The 22,526-nt window shown below is 39.0% G+C and overlaps 1 protein-coding gene across 14 annotated transcripts in view; it reads right to left on the bottom strand.

Annotated features, from left to right (window-relative positions):
* Positions 1 to 22,526, bottom strand: part of L3MBTL3 (L3MBTL histone methyl-lysine binding protein 3) — a 123,575-nt gene that overhangs the window by 65,857 nt on the left and 35,192 nt on the right. For all 14 annotated transcript variants that reach the window (XM_058307415.2, XM_058307426.2, XM_071218659.1 and 11 more), the window contains 5 exons: positions 21,683 to 21,774; positions 19,764 to 19,868; positions 14,211 to 14,346; positions 12,425 to 12,516; positions 9,470 to 9,621 (listed from right to left, as the gene is read on the bottom strand). In XM_058307415.2, coding sequence (XP_058163398.1) covers positions 9,470 to 9,621; positions 12,425 to 12,516; positions 14,211 to 14,346; positions 19,764 to 19,868; positions 21,683 to 21,774 — 577 coding nt within the window. The remainder of the gene's footprint in view (positions 1 to 9,469; positions 9,622 to 12,424; positions 12,517 to 14,210; positions 14,347 to 19,763; positions 19,869 to 21,682; positions 21,775 to 22,526) is intronic.

The raw sequence follows: 22,526 nt of genomic DNA, 5'->3' as shown, positions 1-22,526 counted from the left end.
AACATCTCTTAAAAGAAGGATTCTTGCCCAGCGCCTGGGGGAGGGACTTGCTCTCAGTGTGTGAACTACAGAAAGCCAAGCCCTCGGGCAGCCGGAGACTAGACAGTGGTAAGGAGTGGGTGTGCCCTGCTCGGAGAGGGCATGGTCCTGGCAGTGCACGCGTCATCCTGGATCTTACAGGCATGTCTTGTTGTCACAGTCTGTGACATTTAGGATTACTTCTAAGTCTAATGACCTTCAAAGGGATAGAATAAAACACAGTCTTCAACCACCAGCAACTAAAGCACAGAAGAATCCAAGAGCTAAAGCAATTTTTTCCCCCACAAAACACACAATTTTTCTTTCATACAATAACTACTTCAATCCTCCATAAAGTTTCAATGTGCCCCTTTGGAAGGGAGAAATGTTTTATTGCAATGAAACATGCAGGACCACAAATGCACAAAGACATATTTGTTTTTTAATTCCCACTGATTTAAAAAGAGATTTAAGATAACTATCTAAATTTGGAGGGAAGGAAATCCCATTTGCAAACTATTTAAATTGGTAAAGACAATCCAATTTGTAACCTCAATTACATAACTAATTTATGCAGATAAAAATAATTCCAGAATTCAAAGATCAAAGAATAAAATATTTAATAATAGTGGAGAAATTCCAGGGCACTTAAAGCAATTTCCAATGTGCCCTAATTGCCTGTTGAAAAGAGAACACACTGTATTCTTTCTGACAATTGACAAAATATGATTTTATGTTAATAAAAGTACAAGTAAATTCTCCAAGCACATTCCAATCCGTCCTAATAATTATAATCTGTGCTCACTAAGGTGCTAGAAGAATTGTTTGGTTTTTTTTTTTTTTTTTTTTGCTCCTATGAAAAAAGGTTTTCGAGAAGATGGCAGAGTAGCAAGCTCCAGGAATCAGTTTACCCACCAGAAAAACCATTAAAACAGGCAGGAATTGCCTGTTTAATAAACTCCTTCAAAACTCAGAGTCCAGAAGGACACTGTACAACATCCACGGAGGGACGAGAGGAAGAGGTGGGAATTTTATGGTAAATACCAGTAAACTGCTCTCTCCATGTGGTGGTTACCATCACCCAGACCTCACTCTGGCAATAGTGGGGTCCGGCCCCTCGCAGAGCTTGCTGGTGCCAGAAAAGGTGAGAAAAATCCACTGCACCAAGAACCAGAGTGGGCACGGGCTGTTCGCTGCTCACAGCTTTCGACTGGCTGCTTTGGGTAACTGGGGACCCGCTCCGAGGGTGGCCAATGTTCGGATGTGTCCGGGACAAACGCGGCCGCGGAGGAGACATAAAGACTTCGCTTCGTCAGAGCCCAGAGCTGCGCCTGCTGAGCTGGTGAAGCAAGCAGTCTCCCCGGAGCCCTGGGGAAAGCTCCTGGTCCCCTTCCTGGCCCCTCCCTCCTATCTCCACAGCAGTCTGGAGGCAGCCAGGACTTCCTTTGTGAACCCCTGGCTTTTTTTCCAGCTGGGAAAGAATGACTTAGGAAACCCCTCTCAGGCTGCCACCTCTCCCAGAATTAGTCTTCTCACTGAAATAATGAAAGAAGTGTAAGAAACAATGGGAGGTGGACGGCCTGAGGTGAAGGCTTATGGGCTTAAAGTCCAGCAGTGGAACACCAAGGAGAGGGAGAAGGTCTGCTCCTGGCCTGAGGGGAGAGAGGGCACTCAAACGCCTATCAACAGAAAACTAAAACCATCAAGCACAAGCCCAGGGTAAGACAAAGACTCAGAAAAGACAGGGAGGACCCTGCACTTCACATTCGCCTTGGCAGGAAAAGCTGGCCCACCTAAAAAGAGATGATAAAAATCCAGAAAACAGCAACAAAGGCCAGACTGTGGACATAGCAGACACTGTATTTATTTATTTATTTTTGGACAAACGCTTTAAGAAACGATCTTCATTCTACTGCATTCCCCCATCCTTGTTTTTAAAAGAACAAATCCCAAGCCATTACAAATGGCTTCTATTAAACTTTACATCTGAATTAATGATTATTAAACATGAAAAAAAATGACTTCAATATGCCCAAGGTGATGAAGGAAAATACAGAGAATGACTTAAAGGATACTAGGAAAACAATGAATGAATAATATGAGAATCTAAATAAAGAGACAGAAATTCTAAGAAAGGAACCAAACAGAACTAGGAGTTGAATACCACAATATCTGAAATGAAAAATTCCCAGTAAGGCTTCAACAGCAGATTTGAAGTGGCAGAAGAAAGAATCAGGGAACTTGAAGACAAATGAATCAAGCTAAGGAGCAGAAAGAAAAAAGATATAAAAAGTGAAAACAGCCGAAGAGCGCTCTGAGATGCCATCAAAAATACCAATATATGCGATACGGGAGTCCCAGAAAGAGAAGAAAGCAAGAAAGGGGCAGAAGGAATAGTCAAAGGAATGTCAGAAAACTTCCTAAACTTAGCAAAAGACATGAATATGCACATCCAAGGAGCCCAGAGAACCAAACTGTATAAAACTGAAAAAAAATATGCCCTGTCATGTACTGATAAAACTGTCAAATGTTAAGGACAAGGAGAGAGTTCTGAAAGCTGGAAGAGAAAAGCAACATGTTTTGTACAAGGAAGTCCCAATTATATTTAGACATAAGTACTGGAGAGAACTTTTTAGAAGTAATGTTTCCATAACTTGTTGAGCTGCCTGGTTCTATTATTTTATTTTTTTGAATTTTAAATAAAGTTTGAATAAAAAAATAAACATGCATGCAACTAACAGCAGAGTCTCAAAATATATGAAGCAAATGCTGACAGATTTGAAGGGAGAAATTGATGGTTTTACATTAATAGGAGATTTTAATATACCACTTTCCATAATGGATAGTACATCTAGACAGAATATCAATAGGAAATAGATGTTTTGAACAATACTCTAAACGAATTAGAAAGACACATGTACAAACACTTCAGCCAACAACAACAGAATACACATTCTTCTCAAGTGCATGTGGATCATTCTCCAGAACAGACCATATCTTCAGTCACAAAAAAGGTCTCAATAAATTTTACAATACTGGTATCATACAATGTATCATCTCAGATCACAATGGAATAAAGCTAGATATCAATAAAAGAGGGAGAGGTGGAAAATTCACAAATATTTATAAACAAAGTAACATACTTTTTTTTCTGTTGTATACACTTCTGCATGAATAACTTTATTAACTGTTAATGAAAATTAGAACTTTTCTGGGATCTTCTGATAAGATTGTTTTTAATCTTAAACTGCTTTGTCTCTTCAGTGAAACCATCTTTGGAGTTAGTCATTATTCCCACCATATCTGTCATTTCAACTCCAACCAGACATTCCTCTTCTTTTGGTCCAGACCCTCAGATTTTAAAAGTAGCTTCAAGATAAGGAAAGGTCATTTTTCTATAGTTTGGTTCTCTGAAAAACTTCCATCCCCCACTGAAAGTCATAGTCCAGCAGTGAAGCAATCACATGCTAGAATCTCAGGGCCAACTGGAAAGTCATTATGAACATACTCATTGGTCGATCTTAACACCACAGCCTGAAAATGCAGTTCTGGAAAATGTGGCCTCTCTGTGCACACATGTAATTTTTTAAAAGGAGAGAGCAATATGAAGGGGGCTGAGTCTTGAACACCAAAATCAACACAATGAAAACAAACAATAATGAATACTGAGCACTAGAATTCAAAATACCAGATGTTTTCAAGAGATGGGGTGCCAATTTTCAATTCTGTTTTGAGCACCAAATCACAAAAGAACTATTTTTAAAAACAAAAAAAGAATTAAAGGAAAAGAAAAAAATTAAAGAATATCTAAACTGTTGAATGACCCTGTTTGTTCCCGATAAATTTCAATCACATCTTCTTCCTGCATTCCCAGTTCTTTTGGAGTGTGATTATCAGCAATTCTCTGACCTTCAAAGAGAAACCTGAGTGAAATCATTGGAACTCCCTGTCTTCGACAGTATGATTCTTTGAGTTTCTTGAGATGCCTAGTCATTTTCACCTTGAAGTGAATCTCACTGCTATCCTGTCCAATGACTTTCAGTTTAATGCATTCTCCTTCTTTCTTATCCCCCAAGTCCTCAGTTGAAGATTTCGCCTCCTGATTAGACATGGTGACGGTGCACAGCAGCGACCACAGGCAAGCAGAACCTCACTCCAGGGCTTACAAACCTGTCTCTCTTCCCCACAGCACAACGCAGAGGCTCAACATACTCTTTTTTTTTTAAAGATTTATTTATTTCTCTCCCCTTCCCTGCCCCCCAGTTATCTGCTCTCTGAGTCCATTCACTGTGTGTTCTTCTGTGTCCACCTATATTCTTGTCAACGGCACCCAGAATCCTTGTCTCTTTTTGTTGGGTCATCTTGCTGCGTCAGCTCTCCATGTGTGCAGCCCCACTCCTGGGCAGGCTGCACTTTCTTTCGCGCTGGGTGGCTCTCCTTATGGGGCGCACTCCTTGTGCATGGAGCTCCCCTATGCAGGGGACACCCTTGCGTGGACGACACTCCTTTCGTGCATCAGCACTGCGCGTGGGCCAGCTCATCATATGGGTCAGGAGGCCCTGAGTTTGAATCTTGGACTTCCCATGTGGTAGGCAGACACCCTATCCATTGGGTCAAATCCGCTTCCCTCAACATACTCTTAAACAACCAATGGGTTAAAGAGGAAATCAGAAGAGGTAAATGAAAATGAAAATACAACATACCAAAACTTACAGGATGCAGTGAAGGCAGTCCTGTGAGGGAAATTTAGAGCTCTAAGTAACGCTTATATTAAATTATGTAATGCTTATATTAAAAAAGAAGAAAGATTTCAAATCAGAGATTTAACTTCAAAACTGGAAGAACTAGGAAAAAAAGAGCAAACTAAACCAAAGCAAGTGAAGGAAGGATATAGAGAATGAAAAATAAAAATAGATACAATCAATGAAACCACAAGATGGTTCTTTGAAAAGATCAATAAAACTAACAAAACTTTAAGCTAGGCTGATGAAGGAAAAAAGGGAAAGGACACAAATGACTAAAATCAGAAATGAAAAGGGTGACATTACTACTAACCCTACTGAAAAAAAAAAAGGTTAAGAACAGCTGAATAAATTACATAACCTAAATGAAATGGATAAGTTCCTGGCAACACACAAACTACCTACATTGACTCCAGAAGAAAAAGAAGATCTCAACACACCAATAAATAGTAAAGAGATTGAATCAGTAATCAAAAGCCTCCCAACAAAGAAAGGCCTAGGACCTTATGGTTTCACAGGGAAATTTTATCAAACTTTCCAAGAAGATTGAACACCAATCTTACTCAAACTCTTGCAAAAAAATTAAAGAGGGAATACTCCCCAATTCACTCTATGAGGCCAATATCATCCCCATTCAAAAGTCTCATAAAATTACCACAAGAAAAGACAATTCACACCAATATCTCTTATGAACATAGATGTAAAAGCCCCTCAACAAAATACTAGGAAACTGAATCCAATAGCACATTAAAAGAATTCTACACCATGATCAAATTGGTTTATCCCAGCCATGCAAGGGTGGTTCAACTTAAGAAAATCAATTAATATGCCACAGAAACCAAATGAAGAAGAAAAAAGATATAACCATCTCAATTGACACAGAAGAGGCATTTGACAATATCCAGCATCCTTTCTTGATAAAAACAACACTTAGAAATCCTGGAATAGAAGGATATTTCCCAACATTATAAAAGGTACATATGAAAAACCCATAGCTATCATCATAGTTAATGGTGGAAGACTGAAAACTTTCTCTCTAAGATCAGAAACAAGACAAGGATGCCCTCATGACCACTGTTATTCAACACTGTACTAGAAATTCTAGCCAAAGCAATTAGGCAAGGAAAAGAAAGAAAAGGCACCCAAAATCCTGAAAAATTCACAAGAATGCTCTTTGAAATAATAAATAAATTTGGCAAAGTGACGGAGTAACAAGATAAGAATGCAAAATCAGTCCTGTTTCTATATACTAGTAATGAGCAACTGAAAGAAAAAAAATCAAGAAAAGAATTTCACTTACAACAACGAAAAGAATCAAATATTTAGGAATAAATCTAACCAAGGATATAAAGGACTTGTACACAGAAAACTACAAAACATTGTTAGAAGAAATCAATGAAGACCTAAATTAATGGAAGGAAATTCCTTGTTCATGGATTGGAAGACTAAATATTGTTAAGGTATCAGTTCTACCCAAAGTGATTTACAGAGTCAATGCAATTCCAATCCAAATTTCAACAACCTTCTCTGCAGAAATGGAAAAGGCAATCATCAAATTTTATATGGCCCTGAATAACCAAAAACCATCTTGAAAATGAAGAACAAAATTGGAGGACTCACATTTCCTGATCTTAAAATGTATTACAAAGCCATAGTAATCAATACAGCATGATACTGGCACAAGGATAGATATATATAGACCAAAGGAATCAAACTGAGGATTCGGAAATCAACCATCACATTTATGGTGAACTGATTTTGACAAGTGTGCAAAAACCACTCAATGGTGAAAAAGTAGTCTTTGTAACAAATAAGGCTGGAAAAAGTAGATCTCGATTTGCAAAAGAATGAAGGTGGACCCCTACCTCACATCATACACAAAAACCAACTCAAAATGGATCAAAGACCTACCTATAGGAAACAGAACTATAAAACTCGTAGAAGAAACCGCAGAAAAGCATCTTCAGAACCTTGTGTTATGCCATGGTTTCTTAAGACGTTTCACTCAAAGAAGAAGCAACAAAAGAAGAATGATAAATGAGACCTCATCGCAATTAAAAATTTTTGTGTCTCAAAGGATTTTAGACTGAAAATAAAATGACAACCTACACAATGGGAGAAAATATTTGCAACCCAATAAGGGTTTACTATCCAGACTCTATAAAGACATCCTTGAACAGAACAGCAAAAATACAAACAATCCAATTAAAAATGGGCAATAGACTCAAATAGATATTGCTCCAAAGAAGTTATACCAATAGTCACAAAGCACAGGAAATGGTGCTCAACATCATTAGCCATCACGGAAATGCAAATCAAAACTGTAATGAAATACCATTTCACATTTACTAGAATAGCTACTATGAAGAAAATGGAAAATTGCAAGTATTGGAGAGAATGTGGAGAAATAGTAAAACTCATTGATTGCTGGTGGGATTCTAAAATGTGCAGGTACTGATGAAGGCAATTTGGCTGTTCCTCAGAAAGTTAAGTAAAAGAATTACCATATAGCCTGGTGATCCCACCTCTGGGGATACATCCCAATGAATAGAAAGCAGGAACTCAAACAGATATTTCCACACTGATGATCGTTAACAGCATTATTCACAATTACCAAAAGATGGAACCAACCCAAGCGTCCATTGAATGAATAAAATGGTATATACAAAGGAACATTACTCAGCCATAAAAAGAAATAAAATTCTGATACACGTAACAACATGGATGAACCTTGAAGACATCCTATTGAGTGAAATAAGTCAGACACCAAAGGACAAATATTGTACGATCTCACTGATACGAAATATTTAGAATAAGTGAACTCATAGAGTCCAGAATCATCAATGTTAGTTACCAGGGGATGGAGTGGAGTTTGCGAATAGGAAGTTAAGGTCTAAAATTTAAAGAGTTCCTAAAAAAAGGAAGAAAGGGAGGAAGGGAAGAAATAAAGAAACTAGGATCCTCTCCCCTAGGCATGTGGCATTAAAGTGAAATAAGTGTGACAAATTCTTGTCGATTTCATATTACCTTTTTTCAGAAAAATGTTTTTAAAGAAAACACTAGTCAAATAAATAACCTAGACTTTTGAAATATTTATACAAGACCACAAAAATAACTTAAACTAGCATAATCCACTCATCTTGTTTAATCAGGTTAAGTGAAACCACTCTCCCCAAAATGATACAGAACTTTAAACACAAGCTCTCTTCTCAGTAAATTCTGATAACTGCTTTATTTTCCTTTGTTAATGAAAAGACTGGATCCCAAGCATCACATTGGAACTGCCACCATCAACAGTGCCCCACAAGCACGAGGATTCAGACTTACAGTATTTCTAAATTTAAAGCTTTCTCTTCCATTCACTCACTCAAGGTAGGTATAGGGCATTTAAAATAAAACAAAAACTACAAATTTATGGGCAATACAAGACACAGAAATACACAAGAAACCATATCGCAAGGATTCAATCAGCAAATCCAGACTGGGGAATGCTACAAAAGGACCAAAGTGGTTCCTTCAATAAAGACTGCAAGAGGAAAAAAAACATAAGAGACACATCGAGTAATCACAACATGTGTACCTTCTTCAGAATGAAAACCATGAGACTAAAACAAACAACCAAAACAACAACCAAAAAAACCCCAATTAAGAAAACTGGGGAAAATGTTTAACTATAATATTGTAGCTATATTTTAAGAAAAGAGTAATAATAATAATAAAAGAGTCCCTGTGTTTAAAAGATACATACTGAAATATTCCCAGCTAAAGGCTATAAGATCTGAAAATAGTCCTGGAGCTAGGATTTTTGGGAAGGAACACAGAACAAGAAGTCTGGACAAAAGGTAATCATTTTTGGTGCAGTAATAGCTCCATGAGGGTCACTGTGTTTTTCTCTCCAATTTTGTATATGCTTGAAATTGTCTATAGATTGTTGGAACTTTTTATTGCAAACTGAATAAAAAGGCATCATATGAAGAAAAGCTATCTTTACAGAAATTCACATTAGCCATATGTTATAAAGATATTTGTCACTTTTCTCTAAAATTTATTGCTCCAAGTGTTCTATTTAAGAGACTAAACACTTTAGAAATGACTTTTACCAAGAAACTGAATTATAGCAATCACTGAACAAGAATTAGGTATGGAAAATCATTATGTGACATGTGAAATCAAAATCTGATGGCTTTAATTATTATAATAGTTTTATCATTATGTAATTTTATAATATGTTGCTCCTACCACTTTATGCATTATATCTAAAAACTGGAAGGAGTAAAAACAATATTCCCCAACTGATATATTTGTATATAGCTATTATGAATGAGTAAATCAAATACTGGGCATGAAAATATGAAAAGAAGATTAAAATAATTTATTAGAAAATGATAAAAGGCACCCAAGATAGGGGGGAAATGTGAGTATACCTATGTACATGTGTATGAATGTATGTTGGGAGTATGGGGTGTGTAAGAATTAAACCTCACTTCCATAGAAGAAAGTTAATTAAATACAAATCACAAAGTACCACTGAAGCATTTAAAAATATACACACCATATGGGAACAGGTAAGAAGTTAAAAATCTGAAATGGGTAAAGATATTATTAATTTTTGTTATAGGCTTTGCATTACCATTTTTAAAAAATCATGTACCTGATTTACTTGGGTAAACATTAAATTAAAAAGAACAGAGCAATGGAAAATATCTCACCAATAGTCATAGCTCTCATCCCAGTTGTCAAAATGTACCAGGAAACGATTGTCCACCATATCTGTTACCGTAGCAACACAGATGAAAGCAGGATTCTTTTTGTCTACAGCTTCCAGCTTCATTCCAACTCGAAAGCCTGATGGGATCACTGTCTACGCAAACACATAGATTTAATTAGAGATAAAGACATACTTAACAGTTAGACCTCCTCCCTCTCTGCCCTCCTGGTTCTAAGGTCCTCCATCCATCACAGTTTTCAAACAATTTAAAAATCATACACAAATTTCACAGAATGCTGCTTTCCAATAAGCAGCAATAAGAAAAAGTACTCCTGCTACACCCAACAGACTGTCTAGCCTCAAAACTACAGCACCCGCAACCTCACCGAGTTTGAAATAATTAATTTTAACATAAGGTTTGGTACCTTAGTTAGAAGAATATTTCTAGTCAGGCAAGTTTAGTCACCAGAGAATTCTCTTTTTTCCTGCTTTTCCTTGATTACAGATTGAACAATGAAAATTATTACACCTAAAATAGGCACTTTATCAAGTTAAAAATGTGCATGAGTCAGTACAAATCACTCCCACTTCTGAAAGGATCTCTCAAAAGAGTACTCTACTAAAAGTAGGTCATCTTCACATAGGAAAGGCTGCAAATTATTACTACTTCTACTTAACACCACAGACACTTTTATTCACAACAATAAAAAACTCATGGAACAGGGGGACATGGAACAAAAAATACAAGCTCAGCAAGAGTTAATACTTGAGGTACAATGAAATATAAACTCCTTACAATCTTTTGTGAGGAAAAATATCCTATTGGAAGAGTAATGGGCTTGGATATCAATTATGCCAATCCCAACTCATAAGTCATTGCTACCCTTCTAAAAAAATCCTTTTGCTTAGACTGAAGAAAGCAGATACTAGTCTAACCACCTCAAGCAAAAGAGATATTCCCTCTCTTTTTAATGTAATTACAGTTATATCTACAGAACTGTAGACAGCTGTATATCCGAAAGTGTTAGAATAAGTCCTCTCTGAATTGAGCGGCAGACATCCTTACTATATATTTAAGTCCCAAAATTATTTATCAGAGTTCTGAGCAGAAATATTTGAGCATTCCAAGGTTGAGGAATCTAGAGATAGGAAAAATAATCGCCCCTTAGATAAGCATAAGATTAAGTTGTATGCCAGTAATGCACAGAATTGAAGAAGACAGTTCAAGGCAGCTAATCACACCCCTGACTGAACTCATCATCAGAAAATCAGACGGGGATTAGGGGATGTGGAGAAGCGACAGAGGCTGCATGACCTCCTCATGGGTCACTCTTGACAGAGACTACCTACTGACAAAGCAGGATTTAAATTTCAGCAGTTAATCTGTCAAGTAAGAGACTTAAAATAATCTGGCTCATTATCTCTATTAGGTTTCTAAATTAAGACACACATTCAACTCCTCTTCATAAATCATCCTGGTGTATGTTTAATTCAATCAGGAAACATTCCAGCTGTTAGAATGACGCCCCCACAACAACAGGTTAATGGTTTGCCAAATGGAGTGCATCTGGAGGGAGCTGGTTTTTTCCCCACCCCTGATACTTAATGCCATTTGGAGGGAACCCCATTAATGAAACATTACTGGCATCCTTGCAGTCTCTCACTCACGGTTCCCTGATGGGTGAATTTAGAAGGACCTGGCCATACTTTTGAGAATAAGCCATCCTGCAGGGACATGGCTTCCATTCTGCTCCTCTAGGGCCAAGCTCCTACTCTGCACGAGGGCAGGTCCACCTTGGCCCAGCTCCCTGAGGAGCTTCAGTTGGTGAAGGAGGGTGGCTGGTTAATCTCATTTATGCTAGGGCTCAGACTCAAGACATTCACTGTCTGCAGACACAGGCCATGTCTCCAACCTAGCCCATCAGTTAGAGAGATGGCATTCTGGTTTTCCACCTGCTTGCTTTCTTCCTTTCTTCCCAATTAGATCAGAACTGAGACCAAAACTCAAGCACCAGGAATACCAGGGCCCCAATATGAACTGAATCATGTCCCCACAAGAGATGAGTTCTAGTCTTAACCCTCCATCCTATAAACAGAAACTCTGAAGATGCTATTACTGACGAGGAGGTCAAACTGGATTAGGGTGGACCTTAATCCAATATGACTGGTTTCTTATAAGCAGAGGAAATGTGGACACAGTCAGAAGGACACAGACAGGGGAGAGATGGCCGTGTGACAGAGGCAGAGACTGAGTGATGGACTGCTGGCCAGCTGCCCCCAAACCCTAGGACTTCAGGGAAAACACAGTCCCACAGTCACCTAGATTTTGGACTTCTAGTCTCCAAAACTGCGATAACACATTCCCATTGCCTAAACCTACTAATTCATGGTACTTTGTTACAGCAGCCCTAAAACAGGCCCCCCTCTGAAGTACCAAGAGAGGACCATGTATTGAAACTTAGGAATACAGGTTGAGAAACAGAAAATGCACACAATTCCAGCCTTGCTCTGTTATACTGCCTATAAAGCTGTAAGCTGGAGTGGAGGTAAATCATCCAGCTGCCTCCTGCATGTAAAACTAAACAGGGCTAGACTCATCTTGCAATGTGAATCCCACTTGAACAGCAATCCTACATAAGTAAGAATCACAATTAAATATCCCAGTTAATTTAAACTATTGTTTATGAACCTCAATTGTAAACTATATCTTTCACATGAAGAGAAGACCTGAGTTTTGTACTATGTTGGCTTCTACCATTCAATTAAAAGGAACCCTGATTTTGTTATAGCATAGATGTCATTAGATTATAAATTGATTTTAAAGTTTAATTAAGATAAGAGTACTCTATTTACCAAAGTAATAAAATTTATTATAGTTCCTTGTTATTTGTAATTTATCCTGTGAAACACTCCATGTCCACCCTTCTGAAAGGGAAAGTATTTTCGAAATACTTACTATGTTCTGATTTTCAAATAATGACTTAGGAGCAGCTTGAGCTTTGCATGTCTTAAGATAGGTCTGCCAATTAAATTCTTCTTCTTTATATCCTAGAGTAAGCACGTATCAACAGACAGTAAAATAAAATATTTTATACTCAGTTTTCCCTTCCCACTTCAATTTGCAACTCCGACATGCGCCAATCAAGCAATCAAATGATTTACTTAAAAAAAAATCAAAGTCTAACTCATAAATTAGATTTGGTCATGTTTATTTTCAACAGATGGTATTATTTTTTAAATTATGAATGAATGGCAACAGTTATAAGAAAAGGAGCAAGGAAGCAAATACACATTGTACCCAGATGTGATTGTTTTTACTATAGCGCTATTTCTATCAGTATATTGGTAGAATTCCTCAGCAGTGGGCTAGTGAACCAGAGTAGTCAAATTCTTTATTTTTCCCTCACCTGCTCTATTTTGAGAGGCTAACTGTGGGAACAAATGGGAAGCTGGAAAAAAAAGTTAGTAAAACAGATGAAATCCTTTTTTGCTCCTCACTGCAAGAATGACAATGCAAGGTTTATGAAGTAAGCATGTCTGCAAATTACAATAATGGAAACAGCCTTGCCTTAATTTTCAGAATTTCATTAAAGCTAACATAGCCTTTAAAAAGGAAATTGGACATTTCAGTTCATCTGCAAATGTGCTCTCTTCTACTTCCATTAAAGTCCAGAAGGAAGCAAGAAAAGAACTGCCGTCATACATAAAGGCTTACAGCTTTCCTTTTTCACCATCATCTTTTCTATGTTTTTCTTTCCTTTTTTTTTTTTTTTTAGGTATTGGGGTGGGGATTGAACCTGGAACCTCTATGTGGGAAGCAATGCTCAACCACTGAGCCACATGCGCTCGCCGAGGTTTGTTTTGCTTGTTTGTTTCTGCTTTTTTTTTTTTGAGTAGGCACGAGGAACTGAACATGGAACCTCCGTGTGGGAAGCAAGCGCTCAACCGCTTGAGCTGCATCCATTCCCTTCTACGTGTTCTTGTTTTGTCCTTTAGCCCTCTGAAAATATCATTCTGCCACTAATTTTTCACTTAAAGCCAAGGATGACTAGTCTATTAAAAAAACAATAGCCCTGAGATAGGCGAAAAAAGGTCAAACTAGTAACTTAGATTTTTGACATCAAGTAAAAATAGCTGAAAAATGAGGAACTAATACATTAAAAACATTGGGGGAAGTCTGAAAAAGATGATATCCATTCCTCACGTACCTTAATGTACACATGAAACTGGCAAAACCATCAGCAGATTGTAATACTAAGAAGAACTACGTCATAAGAAAATTAATACAACCCTCACACCAATTTTTAGTGTGTCTCCTTTCCAAACTCTTACATATTAAAATCAATAATTTAAATGGATAATTTCCCAGGATTTTCTATATACTGAAATATCAGTAAATAAACTTAGTTGTGTTAACTGGCTAGAACAAATTTTTTAAATCAGGTTTTTCCAAGAATATACATCTAACAGAAATCTGTAGCTAAAAGTTATTTGTAGTTAAAGTTTGGTAAATGTTATTTTATATGGAAATAAGTACATGGACATAATTTATTCTAAGTAGGGATCTTTTTTTTTTAATTATTTCATTTTAATAAACATATTTTTCATCATGATGAACAATAAGCTTAAAATTGGGTCCATCTGAATGATCATAAAGTCTGAATTCTTAGAAGTTCCAAATTAGCTTACAAGAAAATGAGTTTTTACTGAGTTTAAAATATGAGACCAAAAAGGGAAAACACCTTTTGGCGGATGCAGTTTGTGGCCGGTTTTCTCACACCACCCAACCGGGTGAATGTCCAGGGCATCTGCATTTACCCAGAAGTCATAGCAATCAGAATACCCATCAAAGTGAAGCTTTATCCGGTATCCACAAACCTGAAATAGGAAGAGCAGGTTGGTCAACTGAAAAAAACCACAAGAGAATCTTCATATACAAAAATCAATTAACAGGGCTATCAGCTTTGATACAGCCTATGTAAACCAAACCACCCTCCTTAGCAGGAACAAAAACAACCAAACCAATTACAAACTCCCCAGGCAAGAGCTACTGTACTTATTGGGAAGAGCTGAGCTGCAGGGTTCTGGCAACCTCCCTGGTCACATGAGGAGCACAAAGAAGGAAGTGAAGAATGATTTTCCCAGGTAGATGTGTCCTCGCTCCAGTCCCCACAGGGCACGAGCAGGGGCCCAGCAGTCCCCGGGGGTGTTCTCGGGGCACTGTCTGTGACTGGTTCTCTCCTCCCTCAAGTTCACCACACAGTGACCTCCTCCTCCAGGTACAGAGAAGCTAACAGATTCTCCTCTCCACCTGTAACTGGGCTGGAAGGAAGAAAGACCAGATGCTCCCAAATCATACCTAGATAAGCCAGGCTCCCTGGAATGCCAGGGAGGTTCCACGGCTGCCCCACGGCTGGGTGGGTGGGTGGGTGTTTCTGAGCTAAAAGGTGGCGTGGGTTTATGGGACCTGCCCTCAGCTCTCGGAGAGAGCTTAGCCTCTAAAACTCCAAGAAGATCCACTTTATACCTTTCCTCTAGCCACGCCATGAGCACCTGCACCGCAGGAGCCTGAGTGAGAAAGCTGAGACGAGAGTGCAGGGCCAGGGCGACTGATCCAAAAGCAGCGCAGGAGCTGGAAAGTAACTGCCAAGGTAAGTTCCCTGAAGCACATTGTTAAAATTCAGGTGACAGGACAAACCCATCCAGGGTGAGTCAGTTTATGAGTTATCGATGCTTAATATGTCTCAATAAAATTGATTTGTTAAGAAAACAATAAAAAAGTATATATGCACATCCATGTGTATATTTATGTAGGTGCATATGTATGTGCATATGTATGTGATATATGTGCATGTGTGTGTATGTATTTATACACAAATACGCATACATGTGCAAATTCATAAGAAAACAAAGTCTTGAAGGACAGCTTCCAAACTGTTAGCAATAATTTCTTTGAGGAAACAGGAGGGAGATGGGAGGGGCAACGGAGAATGATGGACTTTTTACATTTTACTTTATAAATTATTTGTTCAATTTGAATGTGTATGACATAAAATTTAAAACTACTTTTAAAATTTAAAAAATGTATATAGGATGACTCCCCTAGGTGGACTAAAGCTCTGAAGAGCAGAGACGAGGGTGCCTGGGAGATCAGATCTCTCCAGAAGGGAAGGTGGCCGTCCCCAGGCCCCACCCCCACCCCACGCTGACAAGGAGCTCTGGCTGCTTCTCTTTTAATCCTTACTGCTGGGCAAAACTACCCCGCCTTCCTCAGCTGTCCCTGGCCAACGCCTAAGAGATACGCCCAAGAGATACGCCCGTTAGTAACATCCCTCTGGCTCCCGCACGGCTCTGTGCCCTGAGCCTCTGCACCCTTGAATCAACTGCCCTCTGCTCCCCAGTGCTCTGGTAAACCATCCCCTACCTCCTGAGCCTCCACTGCCCTGAGACACACCTGCTGGTCACTCTCCAGTCTTCTGCCAAGAGGAGGCTGCTCACCCCCACACCATCTTCCCGGCGGCCTGAGGAGGGGGCTGCCTCCCTTCGCACAGCTGCTCCAGGCCTCTGCTCCTCCACTCTGCCCTCTGAGCTGTACCTCGGGGCTGTCCCTCCTCCCCTCATCACCCCACAGCCTCACCTCCCCAACATCCCCTCTCACTCACCAAAGCTCTGACTAATTCTTCCTCTCGAACCTGAGTGACTTCTTCATCATATTGACTCATTCGATACCCTGGCTTCTCCACTCCCTTCTTTCCTCCCACTGCAAACACACACTCCCACGGACCTTTTGTCCTTGTAGCCAACTGCTCTGCCTCTTAAAATAGTAAATAAAAACATCGAACTTTGTGAAGATATCCTCTTGTCCTTTCAGTTTGCTACCCCGGATGCCCCAATTCACCTCTTCCTCACCCTTCCTAAAGACCTCAGCAGCTCGCCTTGATCCTCCTACTCTCTCCCTAGCAGCCTCCTCACCTCAAGCCTTCTTCCCTAGCAATCACTTAAAACATATTGCCAATATTTTTAGATTTTTTGCCCAGATGTCCTCCCCAAAACATTTGCTGGGCAAAATTCCATCCACCCAAATATCTCCTGTTCTGCACCTTTACATGGCTAGATACATGGGCGCACGCTAGACACCTAGACACTGGGCTCTCCAAGCTGCTAGGCAGGCCTCCTGGTTGCCCATCTAGTACCCCTTCTCCTTCTTCACAAGGGCCTTTTCAAATCCTCCCCCTCCCCTTCAGCTTCCCACCACCACCCATCCTCACTCTCAGCTGGTGATTCATATTCTATGGCAAAGAAGTTCCCTCAAATGTCTGCTTCCAAACTGATGAGCGTCCTGTGCCTGCTCTCACCCACTCATTCCCTCAACCCTCCTCTCAAGCTACCAGAGGCTCCTCCCCTGATGCTAAGCCTGACCCTCCTCACATACTTGGGTCCCACCATCTCCCATCCCTTCTGCATCAGTTATCTGCTCTCGCAACTTTCCAATACTCTATTCCTTAGTGGTGAGTTCAGAATTGAAACTTCCCTAGTCTCTTCCCATCTCAGGAAATGAAAAAGGAAGGGAGGGAAGAAGGAAAAAGAGAAGGGAAAAAAAAAAAAAACCAAGTAAAGACTGTCTCTCAGTAGGCCAAGAAATTCTCATACTCTCTGGATGAGAATATAGCAAAGGAAACTTTTTCTAGAGGGTAAATACCAACATGCATAAAAAATTTAAATGTCTGTAACTTTTAATCTGGCAGTTCTAGGAAAGGATCCTACAGACATACTTAAGAAAAAATAAACACAGACATAAAAGGGTATTCACTGCAACACTTTTTGTAATAATGAGAAAGTGAAAACTACTCTGTTGCTCATCAATATGAGAGCAGCTAAATGAATTATAGCAGGTCCATGAACTGGATGTACTAACCAATGGTGAAAAAGGTAGGTCTATATAATAAGACATATAAGATAATATTAAGTCACAAGAGCAAGCTGCAGAATATATATAATATGATACCATTCATATATAAAAAAGAGAAAAATATATCCATATCTATGTGTATATGCAGAGAAAATATCAGGATGTGGAATGAGGAAAGAGGGTGGAATAGAGGATGTCTATTTTTTATAACATATATTCTTGAATAAGTTGAATTTTTCACAGTGAGCAAACATTACTTTAAAATAAAAAACTAGATAAACAAAAATAAATTTCCATCAAATGATGGACAATGCCCATTCCAAGGAACAGAGAGTGTCTGTAACTGCAAGCAAGATAGTCCCACCATTTTCCCCATGGGATCTAAGCCCTGTCTCAATTAGAAACAGAGTAGGCCTCACCATCCCAGCTTGAGGAATGAACAATGGACTCAAGTAGGCTTATTATTATTCTAGCAATGGAAGAACTCTTATCATTGATATAAAGGCAGTTGCCCCCAGAGATTCTGAGGGGAGGGAGAGGGAAGAACAGGTGTAATATGGGGGCATTTTCAGGACACTGGAGTTGTCCTGCATGACACTGCAATGATGGATACAGGCCATTATGTATTTTGTCTTAATCTACAAAATTGTGTGGGAAAGAGTGTAAACTATAATATAAAACTATAGTCCATGGTTAGTAACAATGCTTCAATATATATTCAACAATTTTAACAAATGTACCACACTAACGAAGGATGTTGTTAATGTGGGAAAGTATGGAGGAGGGAGTTGGGGCATATGGGAATTCCTTATACTTTTTACACAACATTTATGTAATCTAAAGCTTCTCTAGAAATAAAAATAAAAAATAAAAAATAAATTTCCTCCAAGAAGAACTGAATCATATGCAAATACACAAATATGTACCCACAGTTACAGTTGCCTTCATTTTTACAGCCAGGTTTCTCCAAAAGCACGGTCAACACTTACTGCATCTGCTTCCTTGCAATGCTTTGATAAAACTCGCTTCTATCCCAAACACTTCAATGAAAACTGCCCTGAGCGAGGACACTAAAGCCCTCGCCCCACTTGGGAATGGTGACCACAGCCCCTCGCTTTCCTTGCTTAGCTCGAAGGCCCCGGGTTTCCTTCTCTGTCTTTGGCCATTCCTGCTCAGTGCCCTTTTCCAGCTCCTTCATTTGCTCACCCCTTTATAGGTGGTATTCTTGAGGATCAGCAACTCATTCTTTGTCCTCCCCTGGGCAATCTCATCCATCGGGAAGGACAAATGCCGATTACCCACTGGGGAACTCTGACTCTCCCCTTTCAACTCGGGGCGTCTGACAAAGACTCCGGAGTCCGGGAGGGAAAAAGTAAACCCTGCCTGATCAAGTCGGAGAGGATTCTCCCACTCTTGGTAAAACTGAAAACAAAGTTCTACACCAGTTTTCGGATATAAACAAAAGAATCCAGCCATTTCCTTTCACTACTCATTACATTATTACAAGCTGCAAGTTGCTTAAACTGTATGCCTCAGTTTTCTCATCTGAGAAATGGGGCAAATGGGCTCAAAAAGCTGTTTTAAGAACTATTGTGAGGGCATGTGGGAATCCCCTCTATTTTTTATGTAAGATTTATGTAATCCAAGTATATTCAAAAACACAAAACAAAACTAATATGAGCTAATATAGGTAAAGCCCTTAGCACATGGCATGTACTATGTCAATGTACGTTATTCACTGTGATTTCATCATCCAGATGTTACTTTGTTCTATAGGAGCCAAGCTCCTTACAAATTCACTCCATCATTGAAAGAATACAATGCCAACCAAACTAACACACATCTGATTATTTGGGGACAGTTTTAAAAGGATACAATCTATATTCTACTGGCTCAAGGGAGGAAGCAGAAAGGAGACTAACACAGAAGGGGAAAAAAACTAATTCTAAGTGCTCTTCACACTCGATTGCACTGATGTGAACCTTTTTTCTTAAAGTTTCAGAGCCACCTTGAAATACTAAAAAAAATCCAAATACCTGTTGGTCTGTTTCTTATGGTCAAGAACACCGTACGGCAAAGGCTACAGAGACTGACAGGCCTGGAATCCAAGTCTGCGCGCACCGCTTTGCAGCTGTGTGGCCTGTCTGACCTCACTTCACCTCTCCTGAGTCTGTCCCCTTGTCCAGAATAGGGGTAAAAAGCAGGACCTGCACAGGGTTCTCGTGAAGACTACATATGAGTTTGTGTACACAAAATACTAATAAGCACCAGGCCTTTGTGTACACAAAATACTAATAAGCACTAGGCCTGGCATGAAGCAAGAGCTCAGTACTAAAACTTCAGAATCATCATTTCATCCCAGAAGTAAACACCAGGCAGAGCTTACCTCCGCCACAGTGAGGATGCAGTACGCAGACTGATGCTCTGGGTCCACGCCCTCCAACTTCATGCCGACCTTGAACCCATTTTTGTTGTATGGAAATGACTGATACTGAAATAAAAAAGGACACTGCAGCTTTAGTATTTAATTTCGTGGGTCTAGTTTGAAAATGTGAATTACCATTCTTAAAATAAAGATTATTTAGCCAAATAGATAAATCACCCCCAAAATCCCATAGAAAAGGACCAACACAAAGCTATAATCAGTCACCGAAAAAAAGGAAATGTTCAATGGATTTTACAAACTTGAAAAAATGCTCAACCTCACCCATAAAAGTTATGCCAAATAACATCCCAATGATATATATTTCACTTATCAGGTTGGTAAAGATCAAAAAGTTGGCTAAAACCCACTGTTGGGCTGTAGGGTAACAAATACACGTATGCACTGCTAGTAGGTTTGCACATCAGTACAACTTCTAGTAATTTCATAATATCAATTAAAAATGTGCATTATATTTGACTCTGCAATTCTAATTCTAGGAAATTATCCAGCAGAGATACTCACACATGTGCAAAATGAGAGTTGTACAAGGTTATCCACTAAAACATCTATCTACCAAAACATCTGGAATATATAATGTATATCTATATGCCAATCAATAGAAAACAGCTTAAATCATTATGGAACAGAGAAGATGCAATACTACGCATTGGTGTAAAAGAATAACAAAGTGTTAATTAACCAAGATGGAATAATCTCCACTGTCAAGTTAAACCAAAAAAACAAAGTCCCAAATAGCACGTGACATGTTACCATTTGGCATAAGATTGGGAGGGGTGACTTGTGCAGATATATTGCTTCTATCTACACATAATTTTCCAGGAAGGCTATATAAGATACCGGTGACAGCAGTTGCTTTGGGGGAGGCTGCATATTTTTTTTAGTAACTTTTAACATTGTGAACTACATGAATGTTTTACTGATTTAAGTAATTAGCTCTATTTTAAACTTAAAAAAAAAGTAAAAAGGCCTACTCTGTAAAGGACTAAAATTCCAGAAAATAATTCTATCAAAGAAGTTCATATGTAATATTTTATGTTTAAATTAAATACTCTTAATATAATTATCCTAACACTTTTTAAAAATTCCCTATGTATCATACATACGTAAAAAGGTATCCATGAAAGATTTATTACCCATAATGATTAAATGTAATTTGACCATTTAAGCCAGGGCTGGCAAACAGCCCCCTGCCTGTTTTTGCAGATAAAAGTTTTACTGGTGCATAGCCACACCCATTCCTTACATATGTCTCCTGCTGCTTTCAGGCTACAACACAAGAGCTTAGTGGTTGCAACAAAGACTGTATCCTTTGAAAAGCCTAAAGTGGTTACTATCCGGCCCTTTCCAGAAAAAGTTTGCCAGCCCTTGTTTGAATCTAGGGGTATAGGCTCCTACTCAGAACTAACACTTGATGCTCACATTTTTAACCACTTATGACAAAATATTTTTATTACTGTTAATAAAACTATAGTGACCCATGTTTGGATGCTTTATTGTGATATTTCGTAAGTCTGAGTAACTCATTTTTATTTTCCCAAAGCTATAATCTTAAGAAATTCCATGCCAGTTTTTCTTAACTACTAGATTTTTTCAGTAGTAGAAGCAGCATTCCTGCTAAAAGTAAGGAGTGAAAGCCTGGTAAGTGTTGACAGAAAGGAGCACGTGGATGTGGAAGTGTCCCCCTGTCCAGGCCCTGGGGGAAAGTGTGTATACATCAAGGCTAACTGTGCCTCTCAGCAGAAATACAACGTGTTTGAGAAATTATCCTAAGTCATCTTTCCTCCGCAGACAATGGGCAGGACAACACTAGTTTTAGATCTGCCTTCGGGCTTCTTCACCCTCACGAGCCGTGCTCTCACCTCCTTGAACAGCTTCGTGGGCACGGCCACTGCTTTTTCCTCCTCCAAGTACGATGCCCAGCACCAGGCTTTCTTTCCTTTAGGAGGCAAACCTGATAGGAAAAAGACCAAAACGATATAATTTGCAAAGCTAAGAAATCGAACACGTACTTTGCGACCTCTCACTGCTCTGACCACTACTCTGCCTGGCTCCTTTCTTATTTCCAAGGCCAGTCTTTCTCTGTCTTTTTTCCTTGTTCCTCTCCCGAAGGAGACAGGGAAGAAGTGAACTGTAGTGGACATCCATAGTTTCAAGGGTAGAAGAAAGAAGTTCTTCTACTTAGGGTAAATGAGAAAGACAGGAAAACAAAAACAAAAACAAGAAAGAACAGTATCAAGGAAACCACAGAAAGAGAGAACTTTCAGAAGCAGGATGCTCAAAAATTTCTTCTTAGGAAATCAAGAGATTGAGATATCAAGAGAAAAGGCTGGTGCTCTGAGTGATTAGGAAATGGCTGCTAATCTTGGAGAGAGGGTGAAAAAAATGTCAATGTGGCAAAAGTCAGATTTTGACTTTCAAAAGAATACATACATGAAAAAGATAAAGAGGTGGCTATTACGAATTTTCTCGGATTAATCTGATAAATGATGAGAATGGAGGAAAGAGTATGATAGCGTGAGGGGTAGTTGGAAGAAAGTTACTTTGGGTATGAGCTCTTAGTGGACAAAGATGGAGCCCACACAGAGAAAAAAATCTAAATACCCAAATGCACCTGTTTCTAGCGACTGCAGTAACAAATCACCACAAACTTGGCATGTCTTGTCTTGTAGCAACATCACTCCAATTTCTGACTCTGTCTTCACA

This window comes from Dasypus novemcinctus, chromosome 11 (assembly GCF_030445035.2).
Source record: "Dasypus novemcinctus isolate mDasNov1 chromosome 11, mDasNov1.1.hap2, whole genome shotgun sequence".
Classification (NCBI taxonomy): Eukaryota; Metazoa; Chordata; class Mammalia; order Cingulata; family Dasypodidae; genus Dasypus; species Dasypus novemcinctus.
Note: the sequence above shows the minus strand (reverse complement) of the source record. Positions and strands in the feature narration are given on the sequence as shown.